General features: G+C 46.2%; 1 protein-coding gene across 2 annotated transcripts in view; it reads left to right on the top strand.

The window, feature by feature from the left end:
- The window catches only part of LOC121595883 (breast carcinoma-amplified sequence 3 homolog), a 111,252-nt gene that overhangs the window by 67,940 nt on the left and 25,529 nt on the right, over positions 1-17,783 (top strand). The window contains exon 7 of one of the 2 annotated variants that reach the window (XM_041920969.1): positions 11,825-11,916. The exons of the other annotated variant lie outside the window; for it this stretch is intronic. Within the exon in view, the coding sequence (XP_041776903.1) occupies positions 11,825-11,829 (5 nt within the window). The 3' untranslated portion in view covers positions 11,830-11,916. Of the gene's footprint in view, positions 1-11,824; positions 11,917-17,783 lie in introns of those variants that run through there. 2 annotated transcript variants of the gene reach the window in all.

The following is a 17,783-nucleotide window of genomic DNA, read 5'->3' on the forward strand; positions in this document are numbered from 1 at the left end:
CCACTGTCAAGGCATACCTGTACTACTAGTGGGTTTGGCTTTCAGAGACTTTTTTATACCCATAGCAGGATAGTCAGTCCTACGTATGGGGACACGGTTCATTCGGGGCTTGAACCCACGACAGGCATGTTATTAAGTCGTACGAGTTGACGACTGTTCCACGAGACCGGTCATTTATTACTGGTTTGACTTGTTTACGTAATAGAGCTTAACGTAATAGAGCTTAACTGCTCACTATCTCCAGTTCACAGGATTCAAAAAGGGTAAATTTTGTACTGGATTCAGGCTTATGTCATTGCTTCTTAGAATGCGATTTTTTCAGATTTGTTTTCACTCGTATTATGATTATTAGGATGAGCTTAATAGCTTAGTTGAGATGTAACATATATCAATGCTTGTTCTTAAAAAAATCATTGGCTCCTATATTTCTATGATTTATAATTTATAATTTATGTTTTTCTATCTATAATTTAAGCCAAAAGTTGTAATTTTAACCTGTTTGCAGAGTGATCAGAAATAACGATTTATCTGTACCCCTACCGATGCCCAGATGAGTACCCTACCGAATATCGTGCATTTTTTTATAATACTGACCGAATAAATATTAAATCCTTTCCCCATTCAAACTCCGCACACAACTTCAAACGACGAAATCACGAGTGACCTGAGTGAGAATTTGAATAGTGGCATGTATAAAGGCCTTCCCGCACAACAAAATCGAGCAATTTTTGGGCTCGGTTTTTAGTTCGCTTTCCAAAACTGATCGAGAAAGCGAGCACAAACGTCCGAAGAACCGATCGAAGCTCTTTCTTGATTGAAGCGTTTACGGTCGTTCGAGAGAGCGCGCTGTATGTGTTTATCTCTTTCTGACAAAAAAAAACCCCCGGTACGCGACCGTGTTGGCGCAAAAATGATAATAGCCGGAAAATAGTTCACATTCACGTTCTCTTTCTCTCCTTCTTATCCTCTTCGCCATCCTTTCTCCTCGCTTTATCATTGGGGCCCTTCCCGCTGTGCAAAGCAACGGAAGGCGTTATGCCGTTCTGAGAATTTTATCATGCCTTCCTTTTCTCTCCAACGGCAAATTTGTCGAGCAGCTTGTCGAGCTGCCCGTCCCTGGCTCCGCCTCATTCCCCTCGCCTGAGCGCGCTGCCGAAGGTTTGGATGTGTTGGTGCGTCAGACGGCCAATCGCTGTCAGCCGTCGTCCGTGCTCATTCCCTCCATAGCGCTATCTCATTCTCACTTGTGGTCAATGCTCATGAGTTGCTGTGGCGCTTAAAAAAGCTGTTAACAAACATTGCGGCAATGTAGTTGCATTTTCACAAATCAAACTAAAAAAGTGCAATGAGTTCAAACGCTGCAATGTAAAAATGACCAAGGAATCGCTAGATCACGCTAGAGCATTTGCTGTGCAACGCGCAGAACCCTAATTCGCATTAGCACGTTCAGCCCGGCGCTGATTTTCATCAGCATTCCGTTCCGCCGGCATCTAGAACGCAAGCTGATTGTAAAACCGGTATACTGGAAAGTTCACTGGCAGTCCCTGGGCCTGCCATCGAACTGAACGTGCAAAGCATTAAGCGTAATTTTGTTACACTAAGCTTTTGCTTTCGTATGGTTTAGATTACACAGATATGCTGAGCCGTCAGCGCATGGGTGTGTACGTGCGTGTGTATGCACTTTCGCCAAATGTGTTTTCTTCCGGAATATTATGATCCATCGGTCAAAACAAGAAGGTGTTTATGACAGTGCGAAAGGACGAGTTGAGGTCCATGTAAATGGTAACTGATGACCGGGAGGAGGGGGTACTGGCACACAGCTGTTGGGAGATTGAACAGTATACTTAAATCGGCGGCGCGGGGGGGGGTGGCCAAGGGACCCCTACGATCATCGGTCACAGGCCTTAAAATTGTTGCCGGCATGGGGGAGGGGGAGGGCTGTGCAAATGGTTCTTCAGCCACGGGGCCCCAACGACCATCTTTCCGGGGGCCTTTATCGCTAATACTCTGTCCACTTGTTGTTGTTGTTGTTGTTGTTGTTGTTGTTGTTTTATTTACGAGGCCTCTGTCCACTTGTAGACATACGGCATACTATAGACTAGAGATCTTCAGCGACCGCCTAGTCCGCCTACCGTTAGGTCCACCGCTGGTTCATGACGGTGTTTTTTTCTATCGTGGAGGTGCATCCTTCCCCTGCCTGCAGCGTATGCATCGAGCAGGAGACAGTGTGGCAGTATGCAAGTTGCCCGCTGGATAGGAGCGGGCCCGCGGCACCGCCATCATTCCGCACATCTTAACAGCATGCCCGTCATGGGTTCTAACCGCGTATGAACCGTCCGCCGTAGCAAAGGCTTACTATCCGGCTACGTGGTATTCAAGTCCTGAAATGGCCGGCATGATCGCATAGGCTATTACCCCAACAATAATAATAATAATAATAATAAGAAGAACTTAGCATAACAGTCCACACCCGGAGAAGAGATTGGCTTGTCTTTATTGCTGCCGGACTACCGCTGTGACGCGACAAATGCACGAAATGCCCTCGACCAAAGGACATGAACCTACCGAGCCGAACCCATTCCAAGGCAGTGCCAGTCGAACGGCGTCATGATACCGGCTTGCCCAGCCAACAAGCCACCAGATTCTGGACGGACAGGTGCAGCACCATACGCGCCCCGTAATAAACAAATCCAGAATCATCTTTTGTATGAATTCAATTAAAATTTTGTTTCCACTCGGATCTGCTAGCTGATTTGGAAAGAAATGTGCTACATATCACATGCACGTTTGCTTCGATCGTGTATCTTTTTAATACCCCCAACAGCAGAGCCGATCGCAAAGATGGTGGTGTTAATCCAATGGTTGTGTTGTCTCTCAGGTAGCGAGATCAAAAATGCACGGACTCTGTTTTCGCAGTGGATGAAAATTTACGCATCAGAATGAAGCAGTTGTGGGGTTTCCGCACGTACGCACACACACACACACACGCGTGCACGCACACATGCACGAACGCGCGCACCCACGAATGCGCGCACGCGAGCACGCACCCACGAAAGCGCGCACCCACGAATGCGCGCACGCGAGCACGCACCCACGAAAGCGCGCAGGCGAGCGCGCACCCACCACCAATCCCCACCCCCCCCTCCCGCACGAGCGAGTACGGATACCTTTTCGGAAGAAAGGCTGGTTCAGCTATCTTGTAGCGCATCCTCATCCAGCGCCGGGTGAGGTGGGGGATCGCGACATGATAGAGTGGACGATCAATTTCCCCGCGCTGTGTGTGTGCGTGTATGTGTGTGTCAAGACCCAAAACTCGAGACAGATTTCTGCACATTAAAAAAAAAATTATTGCCACTATACGCCGTGCTACATGATGCTTAGAAGGTCATTGAAGCATCAAACATGTTCTAATAAAAAATATTAGTTTAGTGTTAGACGTTCTCCTACGCTTGTTTTAAATAGGCTTCTTCACCCTCAATTGGCAGGGGCATCGAATGGTCTCATCAGCAGCGGCACGAAATAAAATAATCCATCAATACACCGATAACACTTTAAATCCCAATCCAGCTTCTCCCGCATCGTCCCAAGGTCACACACTAATTAATAAATGCTAACACCCACCAATAACAAAACATAACCGCAATGCACATATAAGTATCAACGCATACACCACAACACCCAATCAGCTGGCGGCGGAAGGCACGGGCTGAAGCTCAAGTAAGGCAAGGCAGGGTGAAGGAGGGAGAGGAGAGGAAGAAGCGGGCGAAAAAATGGGCGCCATTATTTTTTTTTAATTTTTTGACCGTTTTTTTTTTTGCTCCGCCGCCGCCCGAACTTGGCCCGAACTGCCCGAACTGCGCGACCCAGCGCAGGAATCGCTGAAGTCCAGCGCGTGAGACGAGCCAAAATCTGCGCTGGCCAGCGCAGATTTTGGTACATTTTCTGCGCTGGAAACTGCTCGAATTTGCGCAGCGGGTGTAAACAACACCGTGTTTTCGAGCAGGTACTCGAATCTAATTCTACCCCCCGCTGCGCAAATTCGAGCAGTTTCCAGCGCAGAAAATGTACCAAAATCTGCGCTGGCCAGCGCAGATTTTGGCTCGTCTCACGCGCTGGACTTCAGCGATTCCTGCGCTGGGTCGCGCAATTCGGGCAGTTCGGGCAGTTCGGGCGGCGGCGGAGCAAAAAAATAAAAACGGTCAAAAAATTTAAAAAAAAATATTGGCGCCCATTTTTTCGTCCGCTTCTTCCTCTCCTCTCCCTCCTTCACCCTGGCTTGCCTTACTTGAGAGCTTCAGCCCGTGCCTTCCGCCGCCAGCTGATTGGGTGTTGTGGTGTATGCGTTGATACTTATATGTGCATTGAGGTTGTGTATTGTTATTGGTGGGTGTTAGCATTTATTTAATTTGTGTGTGACCTTGAGACGCCGTGGGAGAAGCTGGATTGGGATTTAAAGTGTTATCGGTGTATTGACGGTTTATTTTATTTCGTGCCGCTGCTGATGAGACCATTCGATGCCCCTGCCAATTGAGGGTGAAGAAGCCTATTTAAAACAAGCGTAGGAGAACGTCTAACACTAATCTAATATTTTTTATTTGAACATGTTTGATGCTTCAACGACCTTCTATGCATCATGTAGCACAGTGTATAGTGGTTATAATTTTTTTTTAATTTGCCGAAATCTGTCTCCAGTTTTTGTGTCTCGATACATACGCATACAGCGCGGGGAAAGTGACCGTTCACTCTATCATGCCGCGATCCCCCACCCCGCCCGGCGCTTTGGATGAGGATGCGATACAAGAAAGCTGAACCAGCCGTTCTACCGATACGGTAGCCGTAATCGATCATGCGGGGGGGGGGGGGGGGAGTGCGTGCTTGCGTTCGCGCTTTCGTGGGTGCGTGCTTGCGTTTGCGCTTTAGCGGGTGCCTGCCCGCGTACACGCGTACGTGCATGTGTGCGTGTGTGTGTGCGTGCGTGCGTGCTCGCGTGCGTGTGTGTGTGTTTTTGTGTGTGTGTGTGTGTGCGTGCGTGTGGAAACCCCAAAACTATTTGATTCTGATGCGTACATTTTCATCCGCTGCGGCTACAAAGTCCATGCATTTTCGATTTCGCTACCTGAGAGACAACACAACTATCGGATTGGCACCACGATCTTTGCGATCGGTTCTGCTGTTGGGGGTGTTAAAAAGGCACACGATCGAAGCAAACGTGCGTGTGATATGTAGCAAATTTCTTTCGCGCATATGGTGCTGCACCTACCCGTCCAGAATCTGGCGGCTTGTTGGTTTGGAGAAGTTATCATGACGCCGATTGACCGGCATTGCCTTGGAATGGGTTCGGATCGGTAGGTTCATGTTTTAGTCGAGTGAATTCCGTGCATTTGTCGCGCCACAGCGGTAGACCCGGCAGCACCAAAGTCAAAACAAAAACCTTCCCCGAGTGTGGACTGCTATGCTAAGTTCTTCTTCTTCTTCTTCTTCTTCTTATTATTATTGGCGTAATGGCCTACGCGATCATGCCGGCCTTTTCAGGACTTGAGTACCGCGTAGCCGGATAGTCACCCCTTGCTACGGCGGACGGTTCATACGCGGTTAGAACCCACGACGGGCATGCAGATGTGCGGAATGATGGCGGTGCCGCGGGACCGCTCCTATCCAGCGTGCAACTTGCATACTGCCACACTGTCTCCTGTTCGATGCATACGCTGCAGGCAGGGGGAAGGATGCACCTCCACGATAAAAAAAACACGGCCATGAACCAGCGGTAGACCTAACGATAGGCGGACTAGGCGGTCGCCGAATATCGCTAGTCTGTAGTATGCCGTATGTCTACAAGTGGACAGAGTATTAGCGACAAGGGCCCCGGAAAGATGGTCTTTAGGGCTCCGTGGCTGGAGAAAACCATTTGCACCTCCCCTCCCCCCATGGCAACTACAATTTTAGGGCCTGTGACCGATGATCGTAGGGGTCCCATGGCCACCCCCCTTCCCGCCGGCAATATAAGTATACTGTTCAATCTCCCAACAGCTGTGTGCCACTACCCCCTCCTCCCTGTCATCAGTTACCATTGACAGGGGCCTCAATTCGTCTTTCCGCCTTTCATGAACACCTTCCTTTCTTTGATCGATGGATCATAACATTTCGGAAAAAACACATTTGGCGACAGTTTTGCACACACACGCACGCTCATACCCTTGCGCAGACGGCTCAGCATATCTGTGTAATCTACAACATACGAAAGCAAAAGCTTAGTGTAACAAAGTTATGCTTAATGCTTAACACGTTCAGATCGATGGCAGGCCCCACTGCCTGCCAGTGAACTTTCCAGCCTGCGTTCTAGGTGCTGGTGGAAAGGAAAGTTGATGAAAATCAGCGCCGGGATGAACGTGTTAATGCGAATTAGGATTCAGCGCGTTTCACAGCAAACCCTCCAGCGTTAGCTAGCGATTCCTTAGTCATTTTTACATTGCAGCAATAGAACTTATTGCGCTTTTTTTGTTTGATTTGTGAAAATTCAAATGCATCGCAGCAGTGTAAACGGTTTTTTAAGCGCCACAGCAACTCATGAGCATTGTCCACACGCGAGAAAGAGATAGCGCTATGGAGGGAAAAAGCACGGACGACGGCTGACAGCGATTGGCCGTCTGACGCACCAACACATCCAAACCTTCGGCAGCGCGCTCAGGCGAGGGGAATGAGGCGGAGCCAGGGACGGGCAGCTCGACGAGCTGCTCGACAAATTTGCCGTTGGAGAGAAAAGGAAGGCATGATAAAATTCTCAGAACGCCATAACGCCTTCCGTCGCTTTGCACAGCGGGCCGCTGCGCAAATTCGAGCAGTTTCCAGCGCAGGAAAAGTACCAAAATCTGCGCTGGCCAGCGCAGATTTTGGCTGGTCTCCCGCGCTGGACTTCAGCGATTCCTGCGCTGGGTCGAGCAAGTTTAGCGCCATCTGTTGGCGAAATGGACGAACTATTTATGGCGGCGGAGCAAAAAAAACGGTCAAAAAATTTAAAAATATTGGCGCCCATTTTCTCGTCCGCTTCTTCTCCCTCCCTCGCCCTGCCTTGCCTTACTTACGCTTCTGCCCGTGCCTTCCGCCACCAGCTGATTGGCTGTTGCGGTGTATGCGTTGATACTTATATGTGCATTGCGGTTATGTTTTGTTATTGGTGGGTGTTAGCATTTATTAATTAGTGTGTGACCTTGGGACGATGCGGGAGAAGCTGGATTGGGATTTAAAGTGTTATCGGTGTATTGATGGATTATTTTATTTCGTGCCGCTGCTGATGAGACCATTCGATGCCCCTGCCAATTGAGGGTGAAGAAGCCTATTTAAAACAAGCGTAGGAGAACGTCTAACACTAAACTAATATTTTTTATTAGAACATGTTTGATGCTTCAATGACCTTCTAAGCATCATGTAGCACGGCGTATAGTGGCAATAATTTTTTTTTTTAATGTGCAGAAATCTGTCTCGAGTTTTGGGTCTTGACACACACATACACGCACACACACAGCGCGGGGAAATTGACCGTCCACTCTATCATGTCGCGATCCCCCACCTCACCCGGCGCTGGATGAGGATGCGCTACAAGATAGCTGAACCAGCCTTTCTTCCGAAAGGTATCCGTACTCGCTCGTGCGGGAGGGGGGGGTGGGGATTGGTGGTGGGTGCGCGCTCGCCTGCGCGCTTTCGTGGGTGCGTGCTCGCGTGCGCGCATTCGTGGGTGCGCGCTCGCGTGCGCGCGTTCGTGCATGTGTGCGTGCACGCGTGTGTGTGTGTGCGTACGTGCGGAAACCCCACAACTACTTCATTCTGATGCGTAAATTTTCATCCACTGCGAAAACAGAGTCCGTGCATTTTTGATCTCGCTACCTGAGAGACAACACAACCATTGGATTGACACCACCATCTTTGCGATCGGCTCTGCTGTTGGGGGTATTAAAAAGACACACGATCGAAGCAAACGTGCATGTGATATGTAGCACATTTCTTTCCAAATCAGCTAGCAGATCCGAGTGGAAACAAAATTTTAATTGAATTCATACAAAAGATGATTCTGGATTTGTTTATTACGGGGCGCGTATGGTGCTGCACCTGTCCGTCCAGAATCTGGTGGCTTGTTGGCTGGGCAAGCCGGTATCATGACGCCGTTCGACTGGCACTGCCTTGGAATGGGTTCGGCTCGGTAGGTTCATGTCCTTTGGTCGAGGGCATTTCGTGCATTTGTCGCGTCACAGCGGTAGTCCGGCAGCAATAAAGACAAGCCAATCTCTTCTCCGGGTGTGGACTGTTATGCTAAGTTCTTCTTATTATTATTATTATTATTATTGTTGGGGTAATAGCCTATGCGATCATGCCGGCCATTTCAGGACTTGAATACCACGTAGCCGGATAGTAAGCCTTTGCTACGGCGGACGGTTCATACGCGGTTAGAACCCATGACGGGCATGCTGTTAAGATGTGCGGAATGATGGCGGTGCCGCGGGCCCGCTCCTATCCAGCGGGCAACTTGCATACTGCCACACTGTCTCCTGCTCGATGCATACGCTGCAGGCAGGGGGAAGGATGCACCTCCACGATAGAAAAAAAACACCGTCATGAACCAGCGGTGGACCTAACGGTAGGCGGACTAGGCGGTCGCTGAAGATCTCTAGTCTATAGTATGCCGTATGTCTACAAGTGGACAGAGGCCTCGTAAATAAAACAACAACAACAACAACAACAACAACAACAAGTGGACAGAGTATTAGCGATAAAGGCCCCCGGAAAGATGGTCGTTGGGGCCCCGTGGCTGAAGAACCATTTGCACAGCCCTCCCCCTCCCCCATGCCGGCAACAATTTTAAGGCCTGTGACCGATGATCGTAGGGGTCCCTTGGCCACCCCCCCCCCCGCGCCGCCGATTTAAGTATACTGTTCAAGCTCCCAACAGCTGTGTGCCAGTACCCCCTCCTCCCGGTCATCAGTTACCATTTACATGGACCTCAACTCGTCCTTTCGCCACTGTCATAAACACCTTCTTGTTTTGACCGATGGATCATAATATTCCGGAAGAAAACACATTTGGCGAAAGTGCATACACACGCACGTACACACCCATGCGCTGACGGCTCAGCATATCTGTGTAATCTAAACCATACGAAAGCAAAAGCTTAGTGTAACAAAATTACGCTTAATGCTTTGCACGTTCAGTTCGATGGCAGGCCCCAGGGACTGCCAGTGAACTTTCCAGTATACCGGTTTTACAATCAGCTTGCGTTCTAGATGCCGGCGGAACGGAATGCTGATGAAAATCAGCGCCGGGCTGAACGTGCTAATGCGAATTAGGGTTCTGCGCGTTGCACAGCAAATGCTCTAGCGTGATCTAGCGATTCCTTGGTCATTTTTACATTGCAGCGTTTGAACTCATTGCACTTTTTTAGTTTGATTTGTGAAAATGCAACTACATTGCCGCAATGTTTGTTAACAGCTTTTTTAAGCGCCACAGCAACTCATGAGCATTGACCACAAGTGAGAATGAGATAGCGCTATGGAGGGAATGAGCACGGACGACGGCTGACAGCGATTGGCCGTCTGACGCACCAACACATCCAAACCTTCGGCAGCGCGCTCAGGCGAGGGAATGAGGCGGAGCCAGGGACGGGCAGCTCGACAAGCTGCTCGACAAATTTGCCGTTGGAGAGAAAAGGAAGGCATGATAAAATTCTCAGAACGGCATAACGCCTTCCGTTGCTTTGCACAGCGGGATCTAGACTGAAAATTGCAGGCTAGTTTTTTGTGTGGTTTTGTATGGAGTGTTTACATGATTTCAGCCTCCAACTGTCAAACTCCATACAAAAAACTGACTGGAATTGTGAAGGGCCCCATTATTGGTTCTTGCTCTTTAGCTACATTGAGCGAGAGGTTGAAAAGTTTTCGATCGCTTTGCGCAGCGGGCGTGTTATTTTTCCTTCGCTGGTGAGCGTTTTTTAAGATCCAATGACAGTTTTTAATGTTTCGTGCGAGGGCTAGCTCGCGAACGCTTCAAACCCGTGTTAGTTTTCCCTTGTTGGTGAGCGTTTTTTAAGATCCAATGACAGTTTTTGACGTTTCGTGCGAGGGTATTTGAGGGTTCAAGATGGCCATTAGTCAAAAAGTTCGTGCTTGGTGTGCGACTGTGTTGTTGGACAAAATTAAATGTTCCAAAAATAAATACACTTCCTCACCCCTCCACATAACTCTCATTGACGCACAGGGCTTCTACATTTCATGTGTGTGCCATAATAGCATCTACGCTCACTAGTTCGTAAGGTTCTGCAATTGCATCAACTGACACGATGTTTGTTTTGTTCTTTTTTATTGAGACTTTCAGCCGATTGGCCCCATTCGCCTCTTTTAATCGGTTGATTAATTCTAAAACTTAAAATCTAACTTTCTTCTTTGTAAGCCATTTGTGGCTTGCAAATACCTTATACCGGGTAGTCTCGGTTTACTTGAAGGTATCCGTTGATTTGATTTAGAATGATTGTCTGTTTATTTATTTACCATCATATGTGTCTTGCACTCTTGAGGCTGAGACAAACTAAGTTCTAAAAAGCTATCCCGGCAGGCAATTGACAGCTACACTGACGGCGCCGGAGGAGGAGAAACGGGCGCCCAGCCGTGCATGGCTCAGGCGCCCAACGGAAGGCATGATTGGGCGTGGGGGGGTCGGATGAAACGGACCTCCCGTTCTTTCGTGTGTTGTTTACATTCGTTTATCCGTATATTTCTTTCATTCGGGTTGTATATCAACGCAGCTTATTTTCAAATCGACCGTTACTTTATTGAAAATTAAATATTCTAAAAATACACTATTTTTCATACAAACCTAATTCCTAGCACGAAAACGGTTATCACGGAGATTTGAAGCATTAACCTGTAATTAAATTAATACATAAAACATAAAATAAGTAAAGAAAGTTATATGCGTTTCATATAAATTAAGCGTTGAGAACGCAATACATTACCATTAATTATGAGATGCCAAAACAACATGTTTGTTTCATTGAACATGTTCAAACAATTTATTGTAGCCGCCTAAACAAACATGCCTCCAGTTGAAATGATAGTATGACAACGAACGTGCAAGAGTTGCGTCGTCATCGAGGGCTAAGCCAGCTTAATCGTTTTGGCAGCATTCCGTTACCCAGATGTAATTGTACTTCGGGATGAAGTGTAACTAACCGACCGTACATGGTATGGCATTTATGAGAACGGCTTATCTGAAACTAAAGAAAGAAGAATAATATCAGTAAAGTGCATTTCATGCTGATCGTTCGTGATCGTTTCTTGTATCTAGAAAGGAATAATGGAGCATTTTTACATATTTTTCATTTGCACGCTTCCCGCACCAGTGTAACCAGTGCTAGCGGACGAGCTAACACCGAATACTATGCCATATATTTGGGCGCGGTTGTTGCGTACCTGTGGGCCTGGCATGTTTTTAGATTCTCGGAACGTTACCTCTGTGGCCCAAGCATTTGTGCATTTTCTAAGCGCAGGTATCGCCTTGCAATCATAACGCGTACGTTTGCTGCAGGTGGTTGCTGTCCGCTTGGGATTGCTTCAATATGCTGCGCTTCGTGCGGTGGTGATGATCTTGATGTTACCAAATTACTGCGATTTCCGGACGGTTGTGATTGCCAGCTGTAAACCTCACATCACAACTGGAATAGACAATATAAGAGAAAAATACTTTTAGGGGAGCGCAATCCATGTTAAGCATTAATTTTAATTATATTACTTTAATCGTCAATTTGTCTTTCTCTTACATTTTACACTGTCGCTAATTTCGGTAGCTTAGGTAAGCTAACAGTACGACGATGAACTGGATACCGCCAATCACCGGCTCGTAGATACGTGAACGCATTCATCATCACTGAAGATTCGGTACCTCCATAACCGTCCGCCTCAGACGACAAAATTATTAGCAGTTGCGATCTGACACACGACGCCTAAACGCGATGATAAAAAACACATCGAAAACGTTTTAGATGAAACATATAATGTCGGTTTAGCTTAATAAATATTAAAATAAAATATTTATTTTGCTTTTTCGCACGGCATATGAGCTGAAATGAAAAAATAAATATTGTTAACCAGTTTATCAAACTGTCTTTCTATTACTTTAGATACTGTCAGACTTACTTCAACTTTGCTTCAATTTAGCATTGGTCCAAGTTTCAGCCGATATGCATGTTGGTGACCGGTGACCCACGGGGTGTTTCGATGTTTCCAGTTTGTGGTAGTCCGGTGGTTTTTATAGAGCAGTGACTCCCACATTATCCAGACGGTGCCGGAGGATTAGGAATACGAACGCGTGCTCTAATTTTGTCTTTGTGGAGGCAATAATCGAAGCAGGACAGGTGCAGTATGATCCGACTACAGCGCGATGGAGAGTAACCAGGAAACACCAAGAATGGGTACATAAAACGCGGGTATGTGATTAGTAGCTTGGCGACATTCGGTAGTACAAGCAACAGGCACAATATTCGACATCACACCATATCCTATTCACAAGTCCTTAGACTCCTCCAACTCATTCATAAGTCTGCGCACCGGCAGCTCGAAATGCAGTATAAAAGGAAGTTGTGGAAGAGTCTCAAGTGCCACTTCCTTTACAAGTGATGCCTTCGGCCATTGCGGGTGTGCAATCGTTTCGTCAGACAGATGTACCAGCTCGTGTTGTTGGACAACTTCCGACGACAACTGCAGTGCCATCGGTGATTCCGGTTGCCATTCCTGTGCCATCCGTCCTCCCAGATTCCCGGTCCGTGTTGTTGGACAATTTCCGACAACAAGTGCAGTGCCATCGGTGGTTTCAGTGGCCGGTCAGCACGCACGGATCAGTCAACAAAGAATGCCAGTCCGTGTTGTTGAACAGGTGAAGGTAACGGATGCAGTGTCAGCGCTGGTCTCGAATGCTGGTGATGGTAATCATCATCGGTCAACATTACCTGGTGTTCCTGCACCATTCCGTCCGTTAGGCCAGCAACATGGACAGCAACCGTCAACTAGTACTGCTGCGCCATCATTGGTACCGGTTGCTGATGCTCTACCGCAGGAATTAGGCATGAAGATCGGTAGACAACAGGCATTGACAGGATCTGCAGTACCATCGATTGCATCGCTTGCCGAAGTTCATGCTCCGAAGAATCAGCGTGGTATGATGACCGCTGTTGTAAGACAACAATTACCCACCAGTGCTTCTGCATCGGTGATAGCGGCTGCTGGAGGATCTGTTTGTATTGTGAGCCGTACACCAGCCAAAATGATTAGCGTTAATGTTCAAAATCAAAAACCTATATCTGAGCAATCTTTTACCGATGTTCCTAGCCAGATCCGTCCGCCAGACAAGATAGTTGATGGTGGTAACCAAGTGCCATCGACAAGCGCCGGTACATCGTACATAACGACTGAACGAGCAACTGGTCCTGTTGTGATAAATTTGCCTAAAAATATAACCAGGAAAAGTGATCAGAAACCGTCAACGAGTTCTGCTACGTTTCCGGTGCCCGAACCTGTGCTGCCTTCGTCGCCAATAATGATGATCACCGACGATGAACACCAGGCTGCAGCAGGAGTAAATCAAGCTGTCCTTTCAATTACTTGTACAGAGCATTCTGGAAGCTGCTGCCTTCGTTGTCGGGTGCTGTTAATGAAAATAGATGCACGCAGCGCACAGATTATGGTGATTTTAAATGAGCAGTCCACAATACTGAATCCTATGAAGGGTATAAGAAGAAATGCGCAGAGTTTAGCAATAGAAAAAATCAGCAATAGAAAATGAATAAAAGTTTGATGCATTTGAAGCAAAAAAAAGCTGGAGATGATTATGCATTTTGCAGTTATACTTAAATAATAGATGCAGATATCAGCAGCCAGGATGCCAACAACAGGATGTATGAGGCTTTAGACATGTTGTTTGATGGGACTTTTCTTGCACGGTGTAGCTGGGAAGGATCGTCAAGAAAAAAATAGCTTTTAGTAACTACCCAAATACAGTGCTTATTTAAGTCTATCGCCACAAACCACGTGGCAATAGACCTAGATATAGAATATGTTAAAGAATATTTAAAAAGAAAACTGACACATGTACCGGCAAGAGTAAACATGCAGGGAAATGTTAAAACAAGCTGCCATAGAAGGAAGAAATAAAAATAGATTTATTTAGTTAAATTGCTCTACCTATTTGTAGTTGCTGTATATATATTACATATTATTTATTGATAAACACATTGCTTTTCCATTTTATTAATTTTATGTCCTATTTATACTATATTACACCTTTTATCTATTCTTTTCTTATTTTACAAATGAAATGAAAAATTGTAGCTTTGGTAGCTTTCAGGGGCTAAGATAGGACTTGTTGAAGATAAAAAATGTAAAATGGCTGTTGGTTTCATTTCGCAAATCACTAACAGCCATCGCGTTTTTGCTCCTGTCATTTATTGTACTTTATTGCCAACCGTTTGACGACTGCCACATGTGCTAATTTCAAACGTCTTCCGTCGTATTAAGAGGAACAGCGCTAACGATATTCCGGAAAATAAATAATGCTGTTGCATCTTAATAGATATAAACAAAGTGCGTTAACAGCTATAACACGATTACACGACGACAATACGACCATAGCAAATTGTGGTGTCAATTGTCGCGGTGAAGCAACAATAACTAATCCCGAGAAAGGCCAGGCTGTTCCGTTGGAGCAATTTTCTAAAACGAACAACAAAAAACATATGTCGATGGAGCGCTTATGCTCAAATTAATAAATAAACGAATTAACGAATAATTAGATAAACACATGCATTCATAAGCTATATATAAATGTTACCATCGATTGTTTATGACGCTGTTCACAGTGTGCCGTAACTCTCTTCAATTCCCAAACTTGAGATAATTCCTGAAGCGAAATGCTCATCCGGTTGTTGCTCTAACCGCGCAGTTCCCATAAGGCCCGCGCCGACGATCCAAGGTTGTTGTAAACAAAAATAAGGATAAAAATCTAAAAATAAAAAGAATCAAAGTTTCCTTACCATCATGCCCACTTCTTTGATGGCTTTCCAATATCCTTTGCATGAAATCCGCTGGGTGCATACAAATCGGATGGTGAATCGGATTTGTGTGTCTTCGGACAGCTTGGAACACTCCTGAAGAACTCTGATAACATCGATTATTCATAATGTTAAACAGCAAATTTTATTCGATTAGTTATTTAATTTCAGCGTAATGAAAAATTACAAATACAACAACTTTAATTAACATACCTTCGTGCGGAGGCGAAATAGCTGCACGTATCTGACCTCCAATCTTTTTCTCCTGGTAAACGATAAGGACACCCAAAAACATGGAATATTAGATGGGTACAACCGAACATTAGACGGATACATATAAATATTTCTAATTTATAACACTTTAGCACACATTTTTGCTTCACACTAAGCACAACAAACTAACATAGGAAGCTTCAATATTTCAACGCTTCTATATTCGCCAACAGCACACAAGTAAATAGCAACATTGGTCATTACTTTTGAGTTCACATTACAAACTTTTACACTGAAAATATGCAATTAAAAAACATGTTACAAAGACGCTTCTGCATCAATCTCTTTCACTTTGTAAACATAACCTCGATCCATCTTCGCTGCCTAAAAGTACACACACACACACATCCACACACTGTACGTTGTCACATGCCGTTTGGTGCTGTTGCACGCACACAGTTGCAGTTCATTAGCGCTTATCCGTATTTCTTCCTGCTCTTCCATACGTTTCAACACCCCTCGCCATAGTATTAAACGTCAATTGCCTGCCGGGTATCCTACACTTAATCCCCAACTTTCAGGGTTCACCTTGCCAATCCGGCATCGTCAAAGCGTTCCCGCTGCGCAAAGCGACGGAAGAAATTATGGCGATCGGAGAATTTTATCATGCCTTCCTTTTCTCTCCAACGGCAAATTTGTCTAGCAGCTCGTCGAGCTACCCGGCCCTGGCTCCGCTCATACCCCTCGCCTGAGCGCGCTATCGAAGGTTTGGATGTGTTGGTGCGTCAGACGGCCAATCGCTGTCAGCCGTCGTCCGTGCTTTTTCCACCATAGCGCTATCTCTTTCTCGCGTGTGGTCAATGCTCATGAGTTGCTGTGGCGATAAAAAAAGCCGTTAACAAACATTGCGGCGATGAAGTTGCATTTTCACAAATCAAACCAAAAAAGCGCAATAAGTTCAATTGCTGCAATGTAAAAATGACTAAGGAATCGCTAGCTAACGCTGGAGGGTTTGCTGTGAAACGCGCTGAATCCTAATTCGCATTAACACGTTCATCCCGGCGCTGATTTTCATCAACTTTCCTTTCCACCAGCACCTAGAACGCAGGCTGGAAAGTTCACTGGCAGGCAGTGGGGCCTGCCATCGATCTGAACGTGTTAAGCATTAAGCGTAATTTTATTACACTAAGCTTTTGCTTTCGTATGTTGTAGATTACACAGATATGCTGAGCCGTCTGCGCAAGGGTATGAGCGTGCGTGTGTGTGCAAAACTGTCGCCAAATGTGTTTTTTCCGAAATGTCATCGGTCAAAGAAAGGAAGGTGTTCATGAAAGGCGGAAAGACGAATTGAGGCCCCTGTCAATGGTAACTGATGACAGGGAGGAGGGGGTAGTGGCACACAGCTGTTGGGAGATTGAACAGTATACTTAAATTGCCGGCGGGAAGGGGGGTGGCCATGGGACCCCTACGATCATCGGTCACAGGCCCTAAAATTGTAGTCGCCATGGGGGGAGGGGAGGTGCAAATGGTTTTCTCCAGCCATGGAGCCCTAAAGACCATCTTTCCGGGGGCCCTTGTCGCTAATACTCTGTCCACTTGTAGACATACGGCATACTACAGACTAGAGATCTTCGGCGACCGCCTAGTCCGCCTAGTCCGCATAGGAGCGGGCCCGCGACACCGCCATCATTCCGCACATCTGCATGCCCGTCGTGGGTTCTAACCGCGTATGAACCGTCCGCCGTAGCAAGGGCTGACTATCCGGCTACGTGGTACTCAAGTCCTGAAAAGGCCGGCATGATCGCGTTGGCTATTACGCCAATAATAATAATAATAATAATAATATTAATAATAATAATAATAATAATATTAATAATAATAATAATAATAATAATAATAATAATAATAATAATAATAATTATAATTATAATTATAATTATAATTATAATAATAATAAAAAGAACTCAGCGTAGCAGCCCACACCCGGGTAAGAGTTTGTCTTGACTTTGTTGCTGCCGACTACCGCTGTGACGAGGCAAATACACGGAATGCACTCGACCAAAACATGAACCTACCGATCCGAACCCATTCCAAGGCATTGCTGGTCAATCGGCTTCACGATACCGACAAGCCAACAAGACGCCCGATTCTGGACGGACAGGTGCAGCACCATATGCGCACCGTAATAAACAAATCCAGAATCCTCTTTGGTATGAATTCAATTCAAGTTTTGTTTCCAGTTGCGTCCGCTAGCTGAATTAGAAATAAATGTGCAATATATCACACGCACGTTTGCTTAGATCGTGTGTCTTTTTAATACCCCAACAGCAGAGCCGATCGCAAAGATGCCAATGCCAATGGTTGTGTTGTCTCTCAGGTAGCGAGATCGCGAATGCGTGGTATTTTGTAGACGCAGCGGATGAAAATGTACGCATCAGAATCAAATAGTTTAGGGGTTTCCAAACGCACGCACACAAACACACAAACACGC

Source organism: Anopheles merus, chromosome X, assembly GCF_017562075.2.
Source record: "Anopheles merus strain MAF chromosome X, AmerM5.1, whole genome shotgun sequence".
Taxonomy (NCBI): Eukaryota; Metazoa; Arthropoda; class Insecta; order Diptera; family Culicidae; genus Anopheles; species Anopheles merus.